Source organism: Scyliorhinus torazame, chromosome 1 (assembly GCF_047496885.1).
Source record: "Scyliorhinus torazame isolate Kashiwa2021f chromosome 1, sScyTor2.1, whole genome shotgun sequence".
Lineage (NCBI taxonomy): Eukaryota > Metazoa > Chordata > Chondrichthyes > Carcharhiniformes > Scyliorhinidae > Scyliorhinus > Scyliorhinus torazame.
In genome coordinates, this window is record NC_092707.1 from 20,100,878 (window position 1) to 20,115,410 (window position 14,533).

The 14,533-nt window shown below is 48.8% G+C and overlaps 1 protein-coding gene across 1 annotated transcript in view; it reads left to right on the forward strand.

Moving 5' to 3' along the window:
* Positions 1–14,533, forward strand: part of pi4kab (phosphatidylinositol 4-kinase, catalytic, alpha b) — a 345,324-nt gene that overhangs the window by 257,910 nt on the left and 72,881 nt on the right. The window contains exons 41-42 of the mRNA XM_072473986.1: positions 8,434–8,601; positions 13,050–13,103. Of these exons, the coding sequence (XP_072330087.1) occupies positions 8,434–8,601; positions 13,050–13,103 (222 nt within the window). The remainder of the gene's footprint in view (positions 1–8,433; positions 8,602–13,049; positions 13,104–14,533) is intronic.

Below are 14,533 nucleotides of genomic sequence, written 5' to 3' on the forward strand. Positions count from 1 at the left end.
CCAGACTTGCAAACGTCCCATCTACAAACAGATCTCTAAATTGTGTTACTCCTGCTCTTTGCCATGTTCCAAATCCCCCATCCATTCTCCCCGGAGCAAACCTATGATTATTTCTTATCGGGGACTGCACCGCGGCTCCCGTCTTTCCCCTATGCCGTCTCCATTGCCCCCAAATTTTCAGAGTAGCCACCACCACCGGGCTTGTGGTGTATTTCTTCGGTGAGAACGGCAACGGTGCCGTCACCATGGCTTGTAGGCACGTCCCCCTACAGGACGCCTTCTCCAATCTCTTCCACGCCGCTCCCTCCTCTCTTCTCCCCCCTCCCCATCCACTTACATACCATTGAGATGTTGGCAGCCCAGTAGTACTCACTCAGGTTCGGTAGCGCCAGCCCCCCCCCTATCCCTACTACGCTGCAAAAATCCCTTCCTCACTCTCGGGGTCTTCCCGGCCCCCACAAAACTCATGATACTCTTCTCAATCCTTTTGAAAAAAGCCTTCGTGATCACCACCGGGAGGCACTGAAACACAAAGAGGAATCTCGGGAGGACCACCATTTTAACCGCTTGTACCCTCCCTGCCAGTGACAGGGATACCATGTCCCATCTCTTGAAGTCCTCCTCCATCTGTTCCACCAACCGCGTTAAGTTTAACCTATGCAATGTACCCCAATTCTTGGCTATCTGGATCCCCAAGTAGCGAAAGTCCCTTGTTACCTTCCTCAGCGGTAAGTCCTCTATTTCTCTGCTCTGCTCCCCTGGATGCACCACAAACAGCTCACTTTTCCCCATGTTCAGCTTATATCCTGAAAATTCTCCAAACTCCCCAAGTATCTGGCATCCCCTCCGCCGGGTCCGCCACATACACCAATAAATCGTCCGCGTAAAGAGATACCCGGTGTTCCTCTCCTCCCCTGAGTACTCCCCTCCACTTCCTGGAACCCCTCAATGCTATTGCCAGGGGCTCAATCGCCAGTGCAAACAATAATGGGGACAGAGGACATCCCTGCCTCGTCCCTCTATGGAGCCGAAAACACGCAGACCCCCGTCCATTCGTGACCACGCTCGCCATCGGGGCCCTATACAGCAGCTGTACCCATCTAATATACTCATCTCCAAAGCCAAATCTCCTCAACACCTCCCACAAATAATCCCACTCCACTCTATCAAATGCTTTCTCGCCATCCATCGCCACCACTATCTCCGCTTCCCCCTCTGGTGGGGGCATCATCATTACCCCTAGCAGCCTCCGTATATTCGTATTCAGCTGTCTCCCCTTCACAAACCCAGTTTGGTCCTCATGGACTACCCCCGGGACACAATCCTCTATCCTCATTACCATTACCTTGGCCAGAATTTTAGCGTCTACATTGAGGAGGGAAATAGATCTATAGGACCTGCATTGCAGCGGGTCTTTTTCCTTCGCCTCATTAAAGGTTCTCATCAGTATCGGGGCAAGCAAGTCCACATATTTCCTATAAAATTCGACTGGAAATCCATCCGGTCCCGGAGCCTTCCCCGCCTGCATACTCCTAATTCCTTTCACTACTTCCTCTATCTCGATCTGTGCTCCCAGTCCCACCCTCTCCTGCTCCTCCACCTTAGGAAATTCCAGCCGGTCCACGAAGCACATCATTCTCTCCTTCCCATCCGGGGGCTGAGCTTCGTATAATCTTTTATAGAATGCCTTGAACACTCCATTCACTCTCTCCGCTCCCCGTTCTATCTCTCCTTCCTCATCCCTCACTCCCCCTATTTCCCTCGCTGCTCCCCTTTTCCTCAATTGATGGGCCAGCAACCTGCTCGCCTTCTCCCCATACTCATACTGTACACCCTGTGCCTTCCTCCACTGTGCTTCTGCAGTACCCGTTGTCAGCAAGTCAAATTCTACGTGTAACCTTTGCCTTTCCCTGTACAGTCCCTCCTCCGGTGCCTCCACAAATTGCCTGTCCACCCTCAGAAGTTCTTGCAGTAACCGCTCCCGTTCCCTACTCTCCTGCTTTCCTTTATGTGCCCTTATTGATATCAGCTCCCCTCTAACCACTGCCTTCAGCGCCTCCCAGATCACTCCCACCTGGACCTCCCCATTATCATTGAGTTCCAAGTATTTTTCAATGCACCCCCTCACCCTTAGACACACCCCTTCATCTGCCATTAGTCCCATGTCCATTCTCCAGCGTGGACGCCCTTCTGTTTCCTCCCCTATCTCCAAGTCTACCCAATGTGGAGCGTGATCCGAAATGGCTATAGCCGTATACTCCGTCTCCCTCACCTTCGGAATCAACGCCCTTCCCAAGACAAAAAAGTCTATTCGCGAATAAACTTTGTGGACATAGGAGAAAAACGAAAACTCCTTACTCCTAGGTCTACTAAATCTCCACGGGTCTACTCCTCCCATCTGCTCCATAAAATCTTTAAGCACCTTGGCTGCAGCCGGCCTCCTTCCAGTCCTGGATCTCGACCTGTCCAGCCCTGGCTCCAGCACCGTATTAAAATCTCCCCCCATTACCAACTTTCCCACCTCTAGGTCCGGGATGCGTCCTAGCATGCGCCTCATAAAATTGGCATCATCCCAGTTCGGGGTATATACGTTTACCAAGACCACCGCCTCCCCCTGTAATTTGCCACTCACCATCACGTATCTGCCCCCGCTATCCGCCACTATGGTCTTTGCCTCAAACATAACCCGCTTTCCCCACTAGTATAGCCACCCCCCTGTTTTTCGCATCTAGCCCCGAATGAAACACCTGCCCCACCCATCCTTTGCGTAGTCTAACCTGGTCTATAAGTTTCAAGTGCGTCTCTTGTAGCATAACCACGTCTGCCTTAAGTTTCTTAAGGTGTGCGAGTACTCGTGCCCTCTTTATCGGCCCGTTCAGCCCTCTCACATTCCACGTGATCAACCGGGTTGGGGGGCTTTTTACCCCCCCCCTTGTCGATTAGCCATCCCCTTTTTCCAGCTCCTCACCCGGTTCCCACGCAGCTGTGTCCCCCCCCCCCCAGGCGGTGCCCCCCCCGCCCACCCCCACCCCATTCCGGCTCCACCCTCTCCCCAGCAGCAGCAACCCAGTAACTCCCCCCTCCCACCCCCCCCCGCTAGATCCTCCACTAGCGTAGTTACGCCCCCATGTTGCTCCCAGAAGTCAGCAAACTCTGGCCGACCTCGGCTTCCCCCCGTGACATCGGCTCGCACCGTGTGACGCCCCCTCCTTCCTGCTTCCCTATTCCCACCATGATTATCATAGCGCGGGAACAAAGCCCGCGCTTCCCTTTTGGCCCCGCCCCCCATGGCCAACGCCCCATCTCCTCCACCTCCCTTCCTCCCTCCGCCACCACCTGTGGAAGAGAGAAAAGTTACCGCATTGCAGGATTAATAACATAAAACTCATCTTTCCCCCCCTTTTTTCCCCCCTCTTCGCCCCCCCATACTCGTCCCACCACTTTGTTTCAAACGTTCTTTTTTAATAACCCGCTTATTCCAGTTTTTCTTCCACAATAAACGTCCACGCCTCATCCGCCGTCTCAAAGTAGTGGTGCCTCCCTTGATATGTGACCCACAGTCTTGCCGGTTGCAGCATTCCAAATTTTATCTTCTTTTTGTGAAGCACCGCCTTGGCCCGATTAAAGCTCGTCCTCCTTCTCGCCACCTCCGCACTCCAGTCTTGATATACGCGGATCACCGCGTTCTCCCACTTACTGCTCCGAGTTTTCTTTGCCCATCTAAGGACCATCTCTCTGTCCTTAAAACGGGGGAATCTCACCACTATGGCTCTAGGAATTTCTCCTGCTCTCGGTCCTCGCGCCATCACTCGGTATGCTCCCTCCACCTCCAGCGGACCCGCCGGGGCCTCCGCTCCCATTAACGAGTGCAGCATCGTGCTCACATATGCCCCGACGTCTGCACCTTCAGGAAGACCAACAATCCTTAAATTATTCCTCCTCGCGTTATTCTCCAGCACCTCCAGTCTTTCCACACATCGTTTATGGTGTGCCTCGTGCATCTCCGTCTTCACCACCAGGCCCTGTATATCGTCCTCGTTCTCGGCAGCCTTTGCCTTCACGACCCGAAGCTCCCGCTCCTGGGTCTTTTGCACATCCTTTAGCCCTTCGATCGCCTGTAATATCGGGGCCAACAGCTCCTTCTTCATTTCCTTTTTAAGTTCTTCCACGCAACATTTCAAAAACTCTTGTTGTTCAGGGCCCCATGTTAAACTGCCACCTTCCGTCGCCATCTTGGTTCTTGCTTGCCTTCCTTGCCGCTGCTCCAAAGGATCCACTGCAATCTGGCCACTTCCCTCTCCTTTTTCCATCCGTTTCCAGGGGGGATTCCCTTCTGGTTTACCACACAGTGCTTCTAGCCGTTAAAATTGACGTTGGGGCTCTTATTAAGAGCCCAAAAGTCCGTTCCACCGGGAGCTGCCGAAAAGTGCGACTTAGCTGGTCATCGCCGCACCCGGAAGTCCTGGTGAAGGTATTTCTGAGCATGGCCCCATCACAGTGGAACTTGCAGTGGGCCCAGGGGGTGGTAACTCTTGAAGGTAGTTGCACCCAAAGTCCATTGGAGGGCCCCCTCCCCTCCCGCAATGCAAATCCTGCCCAGACCAACCCCCACCAGAACCACCACCACCCCCCCCCCCCCCCCCCCATTGCAGAGACCGCCGCCAGGGACTCACCCATAAGAGAGCCCCCCCCCCCCCCAATTACAGAGACCCCTGCCTGGAAGCGAGAGAGAAGTCTAGACCAGAACAGTGAAAATAATCACTGCTTTAAAACTCACTTGTGCAATACACCTGCTGGCTCAGGAAGCCTGGAAATTCCAAGAAAGTGAAAACCACATCAGTTGGGTTCGAACCCCCTCAGTCCTTTCATCTGCAAAGTTTTCATTCACATCAATGGGAATTGGGTTTACCCGGCTGTGATTGACAGCTAGCACACAGCCAGCTGTCAGGGTTGCTTAATTTCATTTCCCTCCATGCGTGAATGGATCTCAAGTATCCAGCTGTGAAACTAACTGCGATGTTTATAAGCGTCTAGCTGTGATTGACAGATCTTGGACCACACCAAAAGCAGTTACATGCTCTCAGAAAGGGGGGGGGGATGTGGGCTTCTCTCTGAGGGGAGGTTTCTGTTGGGGGTCTCTATCAGCGGGGCGGGGGGGTTCTGGTGGGGTCTGTCTTGTGGGGGGGAGGCATCATTCTATGGTTATATAGCAGGATTCGCAAGGGAATTCCGCACTATCCCCACCATGTATAAATTTACATGGAAAGGGATAGGGTATCATCACTGGATTCCCACTCCCAGCGTGAGCACAAATCAGAGGCTATTTCTCCCCAGTGGGAGAACATGGGCTCCCAAAGGGAAAATTCAGCCCAAGGAATCTTACTTCTTTGGGTTTTAATTATTGGAGTATTTTATTTAAAAAAAAAAAAAAAAAATCTTTTTTTAAATTTAAATTTTTTTTCTTAAAAATTTAGAGTACCAATTAATTTTTTCCAATTAAGGGGCAATTTAGTGTGGCCAATCCACCTACCCTGCACATCTTTGGGTTGTGGGGGCGAAACCCACGCAAACACTGGGAGAATGTGCAAACTCCACACGGACAGTGACCCAGAGCCGGGATCGAACCTGGGACCTCGGCGCCGTGAGGCAGCAATGCTAACCCCTGCGCCACCGTGCTGCCCTGTTATTGGAGTATTTTGTAAATGTAGAATTTGTGATGTTTTTTTTTTCTCGTTAGCTATGCTGTTTTCCCCCTCAATCCATTCTTTCTTTCACTCCCTTTATTTCCATTGCTGCAACTGATTTGATATTGAATTCATTCACTCTTATTTTCTAATTCATTTTTAGTCTTTGTGATGTTCATTTCGCAATCTTTCAACCTGATTGGTTAAAGGAGGCACACAATTATTTGCCTGTTGTTTCCTGTCCCATGCACCCAGTTTCCCCTCAGCATGGCATTATCAGCTCACACCCACGCAAAAATTTAAATTCCTAAAGCAGACAAGGGCAAGTGTGGCTGACAGTAGACACTGTTAGATTTGCCATCACAGAAAACCATGGCCCAGTGTGTAAAATGTCGGATTAGAGGTTACATGACGTACTTGAAATGTTGAAGAAAGACAGCTCCCCTGTCATTTGCCTCCGTTTTCCGCTCTCCAGCTAGTACTGTGGCTTTTTTTTTCTAATGAGATATCACAAATGGCTACATTTCTACTGGGTCGTGGACAATAGGATGTATAATCACCTGGAAAGGAATAATTTGATTAGAGATAGTCAACACGGTTTTGTGAAGGGTAGGTCGTGCCTCACAAACCTTATTGAGTTCTTTGAGAAGGTGACCAAACAGGTGGATGAGGGTAAAGCAGTTGATGTGGTGTATATGGATTTCAGTAAAGTGTTTGATAAGGTTCCCCATGGTAGGCTACTGCAGAAAATACGGAGGCATGGGATTCAGGGTGATTTAGCAGTTTGGATCAGAAATTGGCTAGCTGGAAGAAGACAAAGGTTGATGGGAAATGTTCAGACTGGAGTCCAGTTACTAGTGGTGTACCACAAGGATCTGTTTTGGGGCCACTGCTGTTTGTCATTTTTATAAATGACCTGGAGGAGGGCGTAGAAGGATGGGTGAGTAAATCTGCAGATGACACTAAAGTCGGTGGAGTTGTGGACAGTGTGGAAGGATGTTACAAGTTACAGAGGGACGTAGATAAGCTGCAGCGCTGGGCTGAGAGTTAAATGGAGTTTAATGCAGAAAAGTGTGAGGTGATTCATTTTGGAAGGAATAACAGGAAGACAGAGTACTGGGCTAATGGTAAGATTCTTGGCAGTGTGGATAAGCAGAGAGACCGCGGTGTCCATGTACATAGATCCCTGAAAGTTGCCACCCAGGTTGAGAGGGTTGTTAAGAAGGCGTACGGTGTGTTAGCTTTTATTGGTAGAGGGATTGAGTTTAGGAGCCAAGAGGTCATATTGCAGCTATACAAAACTCTGGTGCGGCCGCATTTGGAGTATTGCGTGCATTTCTGGTCACCGCGTTATAGGAAGGATGTGGAAGCATTGGAAAGGGTGCAGAGGAGATTTACCAGAATGTTGCCTGGTATGGAGGGAAGATCTTATGAGGAAAGGCTGAGGGACTTGAGGCTGTTTTCGTTAGAGAGAAGGTGGTTAAGAGGTGACTTAATTGAGGCATACAAGATGATCAGAGGATTGGATAGGGTGGACAGTGAGAGCCTTTTTCCTCGGATGGTGATGTCTAGCACGAGGGGACATACCTTTAAATTGAGGGGAGATAGATATAAGACAGATGTCAGAGGTAGGTTCTTTACTCAGAGAGTAGTGGACTCGCCAACACTAAGGACGTTCAAATGGTCATTGGATAGACATATGGACAATAAGGGAATAGTGTAGATGGGCTTTAGAGTGGTTTCACAGGTCGGCGCAACATCGAAGGCCGAGGGGCCTGTACTGCGCTGTAATGGTCTATGTTCTAACAAATTGAAGGAGGGAAAACCCCCAAAATATTAAGTTGCTGGAATGGAGGGGAGGCCCAGTCAAAGAGAGGTCATTAGGTTTTTGACAGGAGGGGAGATATGATAAGACAGAGGAGGCTGTGAAGGTAAGGGTTGTGTGGGAGGAGAAACAAGATGGTAACTGCCGTTTGATGAGCAAAGTGTGCATGTGGGGGTCATACATCTCTAGAAAAATAGCAGAAATAAAATGCGGCGAGGCCATGGAAGGATGTGAAAACTAGCACAAGGACCAAAATAATATGAGAGTCCAGCGGTGATCTGCAGATATGGAGCTAGGATTCTCTGGCCTCCCCATGACGTGTTTCTCAGCGACAGAAGGTGGCCTGTCGTTGGCCGGCGGCAGGATCTCCTGGTTTCCTGTTGAATCCACTCCACGCTGCCGGGGAACCTGTGGCAGGAGCCGTCGGCGGGACCGGAAGATACCGCCGGTGTGAACAGCTGGAAGATCTCGGCCAATATTCCTGAGCTGCATTCATGTGTCCTACTTTTAAATTGTCGTGACTGAAGAATTTAGATAAATAATGGAACTGTTAGACCTGTGACTTATCCCGGTTATTAATCCATGGTAATGTACAATTATTGGTATGCTGTCTTGGGTTGGGATTTCCCCTCCCAACCTGTTCTCTCTCCCCCCCCCCCCCCCCCCCCCTCCATCGGAACGTTTTCCCGTGGCGGAGGCAACTCGCCATCAGCTGCCAATGGGCTCTTCCAGTCCCGACGGAGAGCACGGCGTATTGCCTGGCTCGCCTGCCCCGCTGCCGGGGAACCCTCCGTGGGCCGGGGGGGGGGGGGGGTCGCCTTCAATGGGACCCGAAGATCCCAGCTGACGGAACCGACCGGACAATCCGCCCTTGGTTTCCGGTTTGTTGGTTAAACTAATTTTTCTCTGCTTTTTGTTTTATAGCATCTGGTCACTTGGCACACGATTGACGCTGATGCCCCAGAGCTGAGCCATATTCTGTGTTGGGCACCCACCGATCCACCAACTGCTCTCTCTTACTTCTCGAGTTTATACCCGCCACATCCACTGACTGCACAGTATGCTGTAAAAGTGCTGCGTTCCTTTCCTCCGGTAAGGAGCAATATAATGGTGGGGGTGGAATGCTTCATAAATTAATTAAATGTATTAAAAGTCTTGCATGTCCCACAGGCTCCCAGGAAGCACCACTGTTGTGTCCTGTAATACTTTTTCCTGTCACACGTTCCATGTGGCACTTTACTGGTAACATTCCAATTGTTATAAAACCGTGTTCTCCTGCTCACTTTACCCCATGGGAGGTAAATCCGTCGTATTTTAGGCAATTGGCATTGCTTTATTGGCACAAATTTCCTGCTGGTCGATTCATTCATTCATGATAAAATAAGTGTGACATTTTGAAGTATAATGAACTCAATGTAAATACCTGGGTTTTTATTTTTTATGTATTGCATCTGAAATGTTTGTTTTAGCTCTATTCTCTTGGTACAATAATAAAGCTGCCCCTGGCCCATAAATACCTATTTCTAATTGATGGTTGTCTGTGAGGACACCGAACCAACTGGTAGTCTTAAGAGTTTTTAAAAATAAATTCAAAGAATCCAATTTTTATTCACAATTAAGGGGCAATTTAGCGTGGCCAATCCTGCACACCTTTGGGTTCTGGGGCTGAGACCCACGTAGACACGGGGGAAATGGGCAAACTCCACACGGACAGTGACCCAGTGCCAGGATCGAACCTGGGACCTCGGTGCCGTGAGACTGCAGTGCTAACCGCTGCGCCACCCTGCCGCCTAGCCTTAAGAGTTATATTCCTGAACCTTTCTCTCTATGGGTGCTGACTGATCCTGCTGTGTATTTTAAGCACCCTGCTTTTCTTTTTACGCGGCTGGAATGATGTAATATAACATAGAACATAGAAAATACAGCACAGAACAGGCCCTTCGGCCCACGATGTTGTGCCGAACCTTTGTCCTAGATTAATCATAGATTATCATTGAATTTACAGTGCAGAAGGAGGCCATTCGGCCCCTTGAGTCTGCACCAGCTCTTGGAAAGAGCACCCTACCCAAACTCAACACCTCCACCCACCACCAAGGGCAATTTGGACATTAAGGGCAATTTATCATTGGCCAATTCACCTAACCCGCACATCTTTGGACTGTGGGAGGAAACCGGAGCACCCGGAGGAAACCCACGCAGACACGGGGAGGACGTGCAGACTCCGCACAGACAATGACCCAAGCTGGAATCGAACCTGGGACCATGGATCTGTGAAGCAATTGTGCTATCCACAATGCTACCGTGCTGCCCTTAAGAACAAATAAATCTACACTATATCATTTTCCCGTAATCCATGTACCTATCCAACAGCTGCTTGAAGGTCCCTAATGTTTCCGACTCAACTACTTCCACAGGCAGTGCATTCCATGCCCCCACTACTCTCTGGGTAAAGAACCTACCTCTGATATCCCTCCTATATCTTCCACCTTTCACCTTAAATTTATGTCCCCTTGTAATGGTGTGTTCCACCTGGGGAAAAAGTCTCTGACTGTCTACTCTATCTATTCCCCTGATCATCTTATAAACCTCTATCAAGTCGCCCCTCATCCTTCTCCGCTCTAATGAGAAAAGGCCTAGCACCCTCAACCTTTCCTCGTAAGACCTACTCTCCATTCCAGGCAACATCCTGGTAAATCTTCTTTGCACCTTTTCCAGAGCTTCCACATCCTTCCTAAAATGAGGCGACCAGAACTGTACACAGTACTCCAAATGTGGCCTTACCAAGGTTTTGTACAGCTGCATCATTACCTCATGGCTCTTAAATTCAATCCCTCTGTTAATGAACGCGAGCACACCATAGGCCTTCTTCACAGCTCTATCCACTTGAGTGGCAACTTTCAAAGATGTATGAACATAGACCCCAAGGTCTCTCTGCTCCTCCACAATGCCAAGAACTCTACCGTTAACCCTGTATTCCGCATTCATATTTGTCCTTCCAAAATGGACAACCTCACACTTTTCAGGGTTGAACTCCATCTGCCACTTCTCAGCCCAGCTCTGCATCCTATCTATGTCTCTTTGCAGCCGACAACAGCCCTCCTTACTATCCACAACTCCACCAATCTTCGTATCGTCTGCAAATTTACTGACCCACCCTTCAACTCCCTCATCCAAGTCATTAATGAAAATCACAAACAGCAGAGGACTCAGAACTGATCCCTGCGGTACACCACTGGTAACTGGGATCCAGGCTGAATATTTGCCATCCACCACCACTCTCTGACTTCTATCGGTTAGCCAGTTCGTTATCCAACTGGCCAAATTTCCCACTATCCCATGCCTCCTTACTTTGTGCAGAAGCCTACCATGGGGAACTTTATCAAATGCCTTACTAAAATCCATGTACACTACATCCACTGCTTTACCTTCATCCACATGCTTGGTCACCTCCTCAAAGAATTCAATAAGATTTGTAAGGCAAGACCTACCCCTCACAAATCCGTGCTGACTATCCCTAATCAAGCAGTGTCTTTCCAGATGCTCAGAAATCCTATCCTTCAGTACCCTTTCCATTACTTTGCCTACCACCGAAGTAAGACTAACTGGCCTGTAATTCCCAGGGTTATCCCTAGTTCCTTTTTTGAACAGGGGCACGACATTCGCCACTCTCCAATCCCCTGGTACCACCCCTGTTGACAGTGAGGACGAAAAGATAATTGCCAACGGCTCTGCAATTTCATCTCTTGCTTCCCATAGAATCCTTGGATATATCCCGTCAGGCCCAGGGGACTTGTCTATCCTCAAGTTTTTCAAAATGCCCAACACATCTTCCTTCCTAACAAGTATTTCCTCGAGCTTACCAATCTGTTTCACACTGTCCTCTCCAACAATATCGCCCCTCTCATTTGTAAATACAGAAGAAAAGTACTCATTCAAGACCTCTCCTATCTCTTCAGACTCAATACACAATCTCCCGCTACCGTCCTTGATCGGACCTACCCTCGCTCTAGTCATTCTCATATTTCTCACATATGTGTAAAAGGCCTTGGGGTTTTCCTTGATCCTACCCGCCAAAGATTGTTCATGCCCTCTCTTAGCTCTCCTAATCCCTTTCTTCAGTTCCCTCCTGGCTATCTTGTATCCCTCCAATGCCCTGTCTGAACCTTGTTTCCTCAGCCTTACATAAGTCACCTTTTTCCTCTTAACAAGACATTCAACCTCTCTTGTCAACCATGGTTCCCTCACTCGACCATCTCTTCCCTGCCTGACAGGGACATACATATCAAGGACACGTAGCACCTGTTCCTTGAACAAGTTCCACATTTCACTTGTGTCCTTCCCTGCCAGCCTATGTTCCCAACTTATGCACTTCAATTCTTGTCTGACAACATCGTATTTACCCTTCCCCCAATTGTAAACCTTGCCCTGTTGCACGTACCTATCCCTCTCCATTACTAAAGTGAAAGTCACAGAATTGTGGTCACTATCTCCAAAATGCTCCCCCACTAACAAATCTATCACTTGCCCTGGTTCATTACCCAGTACTAAATCCAATATTGCCCCTCCTCTGGTTGGACAATCTACATACTGTGTTAGAAAAGCTTCCTGGACACACTGCACAAACACCAGTAATGTGGGAAGGGGCTTGTGCAGTGCTATTGTCACTGGACTAGTAACCCAGGGTAATGCTCTGGGGACCCGGATTTGAATCCCGCCAGGGCAGATGGTAAAATTGGACTTCAGCAAAAATCTGGAATTAAAAGTCTAAAGATAGCCATGAAACCATTGTTGACTGTTGTAAAAACCCATCCGGTTCACTTGATGTCCCTTTAAGAAAGAAAATCTGCCATTCTTACCTGGTCGGGGCTACATGTGACTCCAGAACCACAGCAATGTGGCTGACCTTTAAGTGCCATCTGAAATGGCGTAGCAAGCCATTCCAAGGGCAATAAATGCCAGCGTCGTCCACATCCCATGAATGAGCTAAAAGACAAGAGAAACAAAGTAATGGGGTTATTAGAAGGTGCAACCTTCTATTTGGAAACGTTGACCAAAGTCTTATGAGGAAAGGTTCAGGGAGCTAGGGCTTTTCTCATTGGAGCGAAGGAGGATGAGAAATAGACTTAATGGAGGTTATAAGATGATGAGGGGGATAGATAGAGTGGACGTTCAGAGACTATTTCCTCGGGTAGATGTAGCTGTTACAAGGGGGCATAACTATAAGGTTTGGGGTGGGAGATATAGGAGGGATGTCCGAGATAGGTTCTTTACTCAGAGTGGTTGGGGTGTGGAATGGACTGCCTGCTGTGATAGTGGAGTCGGACACTTTAGGAACTTTCAAGCGGTTATTGGATAGGCACATGGAGCACACCAGAATGACAGGGAGTGGGATAGCTTGATCTTGGTTTCGGACAATGCTCGGCACAACACCGAGGGCCGAAGGGCCTGTTCTGTGCTGTACTGTTCTGCGTTCGAAAACTGTATCCTTGTGTATTTTGGCTGACCTGCTAATCACTAGCTCATATTCTTTCCTCAAACAGGATGCAATTCTGTTCTATATTCCGCAAATTGTTCAAGCTCTCAGATACGACAAGGTAAGGAATACATTGTTTTTTAAAAAATAATATTTTATTGAGGGATTTGAAAATTTTTAGAACAGTAACATAAGCAATGGCATCAACATGGTAAAATAAACACCCCCCCCCCCCCAGCCCAAACCTTAACCATACAACAACAGTCCGCCCCCCCCCCCCCCCCCCCCTTGGAATACTGCATCTGCTGACATTTTAATTTTCCCCGAGAAAGTCGACGAACAGCTGCCACCTCCAGGTGAACCCTAACATTGACCCTCTTAAGGCGAACTTTATCATCTCGAGACTTAGAAACCCAGCATGTCACTCACCCAGGTCTCTACACTCGGGGCCTTTGAGTCCCTCCACATGAACAAGATTCGTCTCCAGGCTACCAGGGAGGCAAAGACGTCGGCCTCTTTCGCCCCCTGAACTCTCAGATCTTCCGACACTCCAAAGATCGCTACCTCCGGACTCGGCACCGCCCGTGTTTTTAGCACCGTGAACATTGCCTTAGCAAAATCCTGCCAAAACCCTCTCAGCTTCAGGCATGCCCAAAACATGTGGACATGATTTGCTGGGCTTCTCGCACACCTATCCTCTACCCCGAAGAACTTACTCATCCTAGCCGCTGTCATGTGTGCCCGGTGGACTACCTTAAACTGTATCAGGCTAAGCCTGGCACATGATGAGGAGGCATTCACCCTGCTTAGGGCATCCGCCCACAGACCCGCCTCTAACCCTCCTAGCTCGTCCTCCCACTTGCCCTTAAGCTCCTCCACCGGGGTTTCCTCCACCTCCGAAAGCTCCTGGTAAACATCCGATACCTTCCCCTCTCCCACCCAGGTACTGGAAACTACTCTATCCTGTATCCCCCGTGGCGGCAGCAGCGGAAAGGCCGGCACCTGTTTTCTCAGGATGTCTGGCACCTGCAAATACCTAAAACCATTCCCTGCTGGCAATTTAATTTTATCCTCCAAAGCTTTCAAGCTGGGAAAGCTCCTGTCTATAATGTTATGGGCGAGGCTTTTCAGAACCCCAAAATGTATCATGGAATTCAACCAACCTCTCCCTTTAATGGATTTGTTGCTTTTCCTAGCACATGGCTTTTTCCCAAGGTGTGGGATTACAATTATGGACAGGTGGGTTTTTAAACACAAAACACTGTTTATTCCATGAACTCAACTTAACATCTTAAATAAACATTGGATCTCTTAACACCCCTTACTTCAAAGATAACTCAGAAAATATTGCAACAGTAAATAATTCCTTAAAATGTTCCTTCAAACTTCCAAGAGACTTAACACCTTTAAACGGTATCACATCAGGTTAAAGGATATATATATTTTCTGTAGAATGGCAGATACTGTCGCAAACTGGCTTTCTACTTTTAAACTGCTCTCTGCAAAACCAGCCAGGCACTTTTTAGCTGCTCTCAGCAAAACCAAACTGCA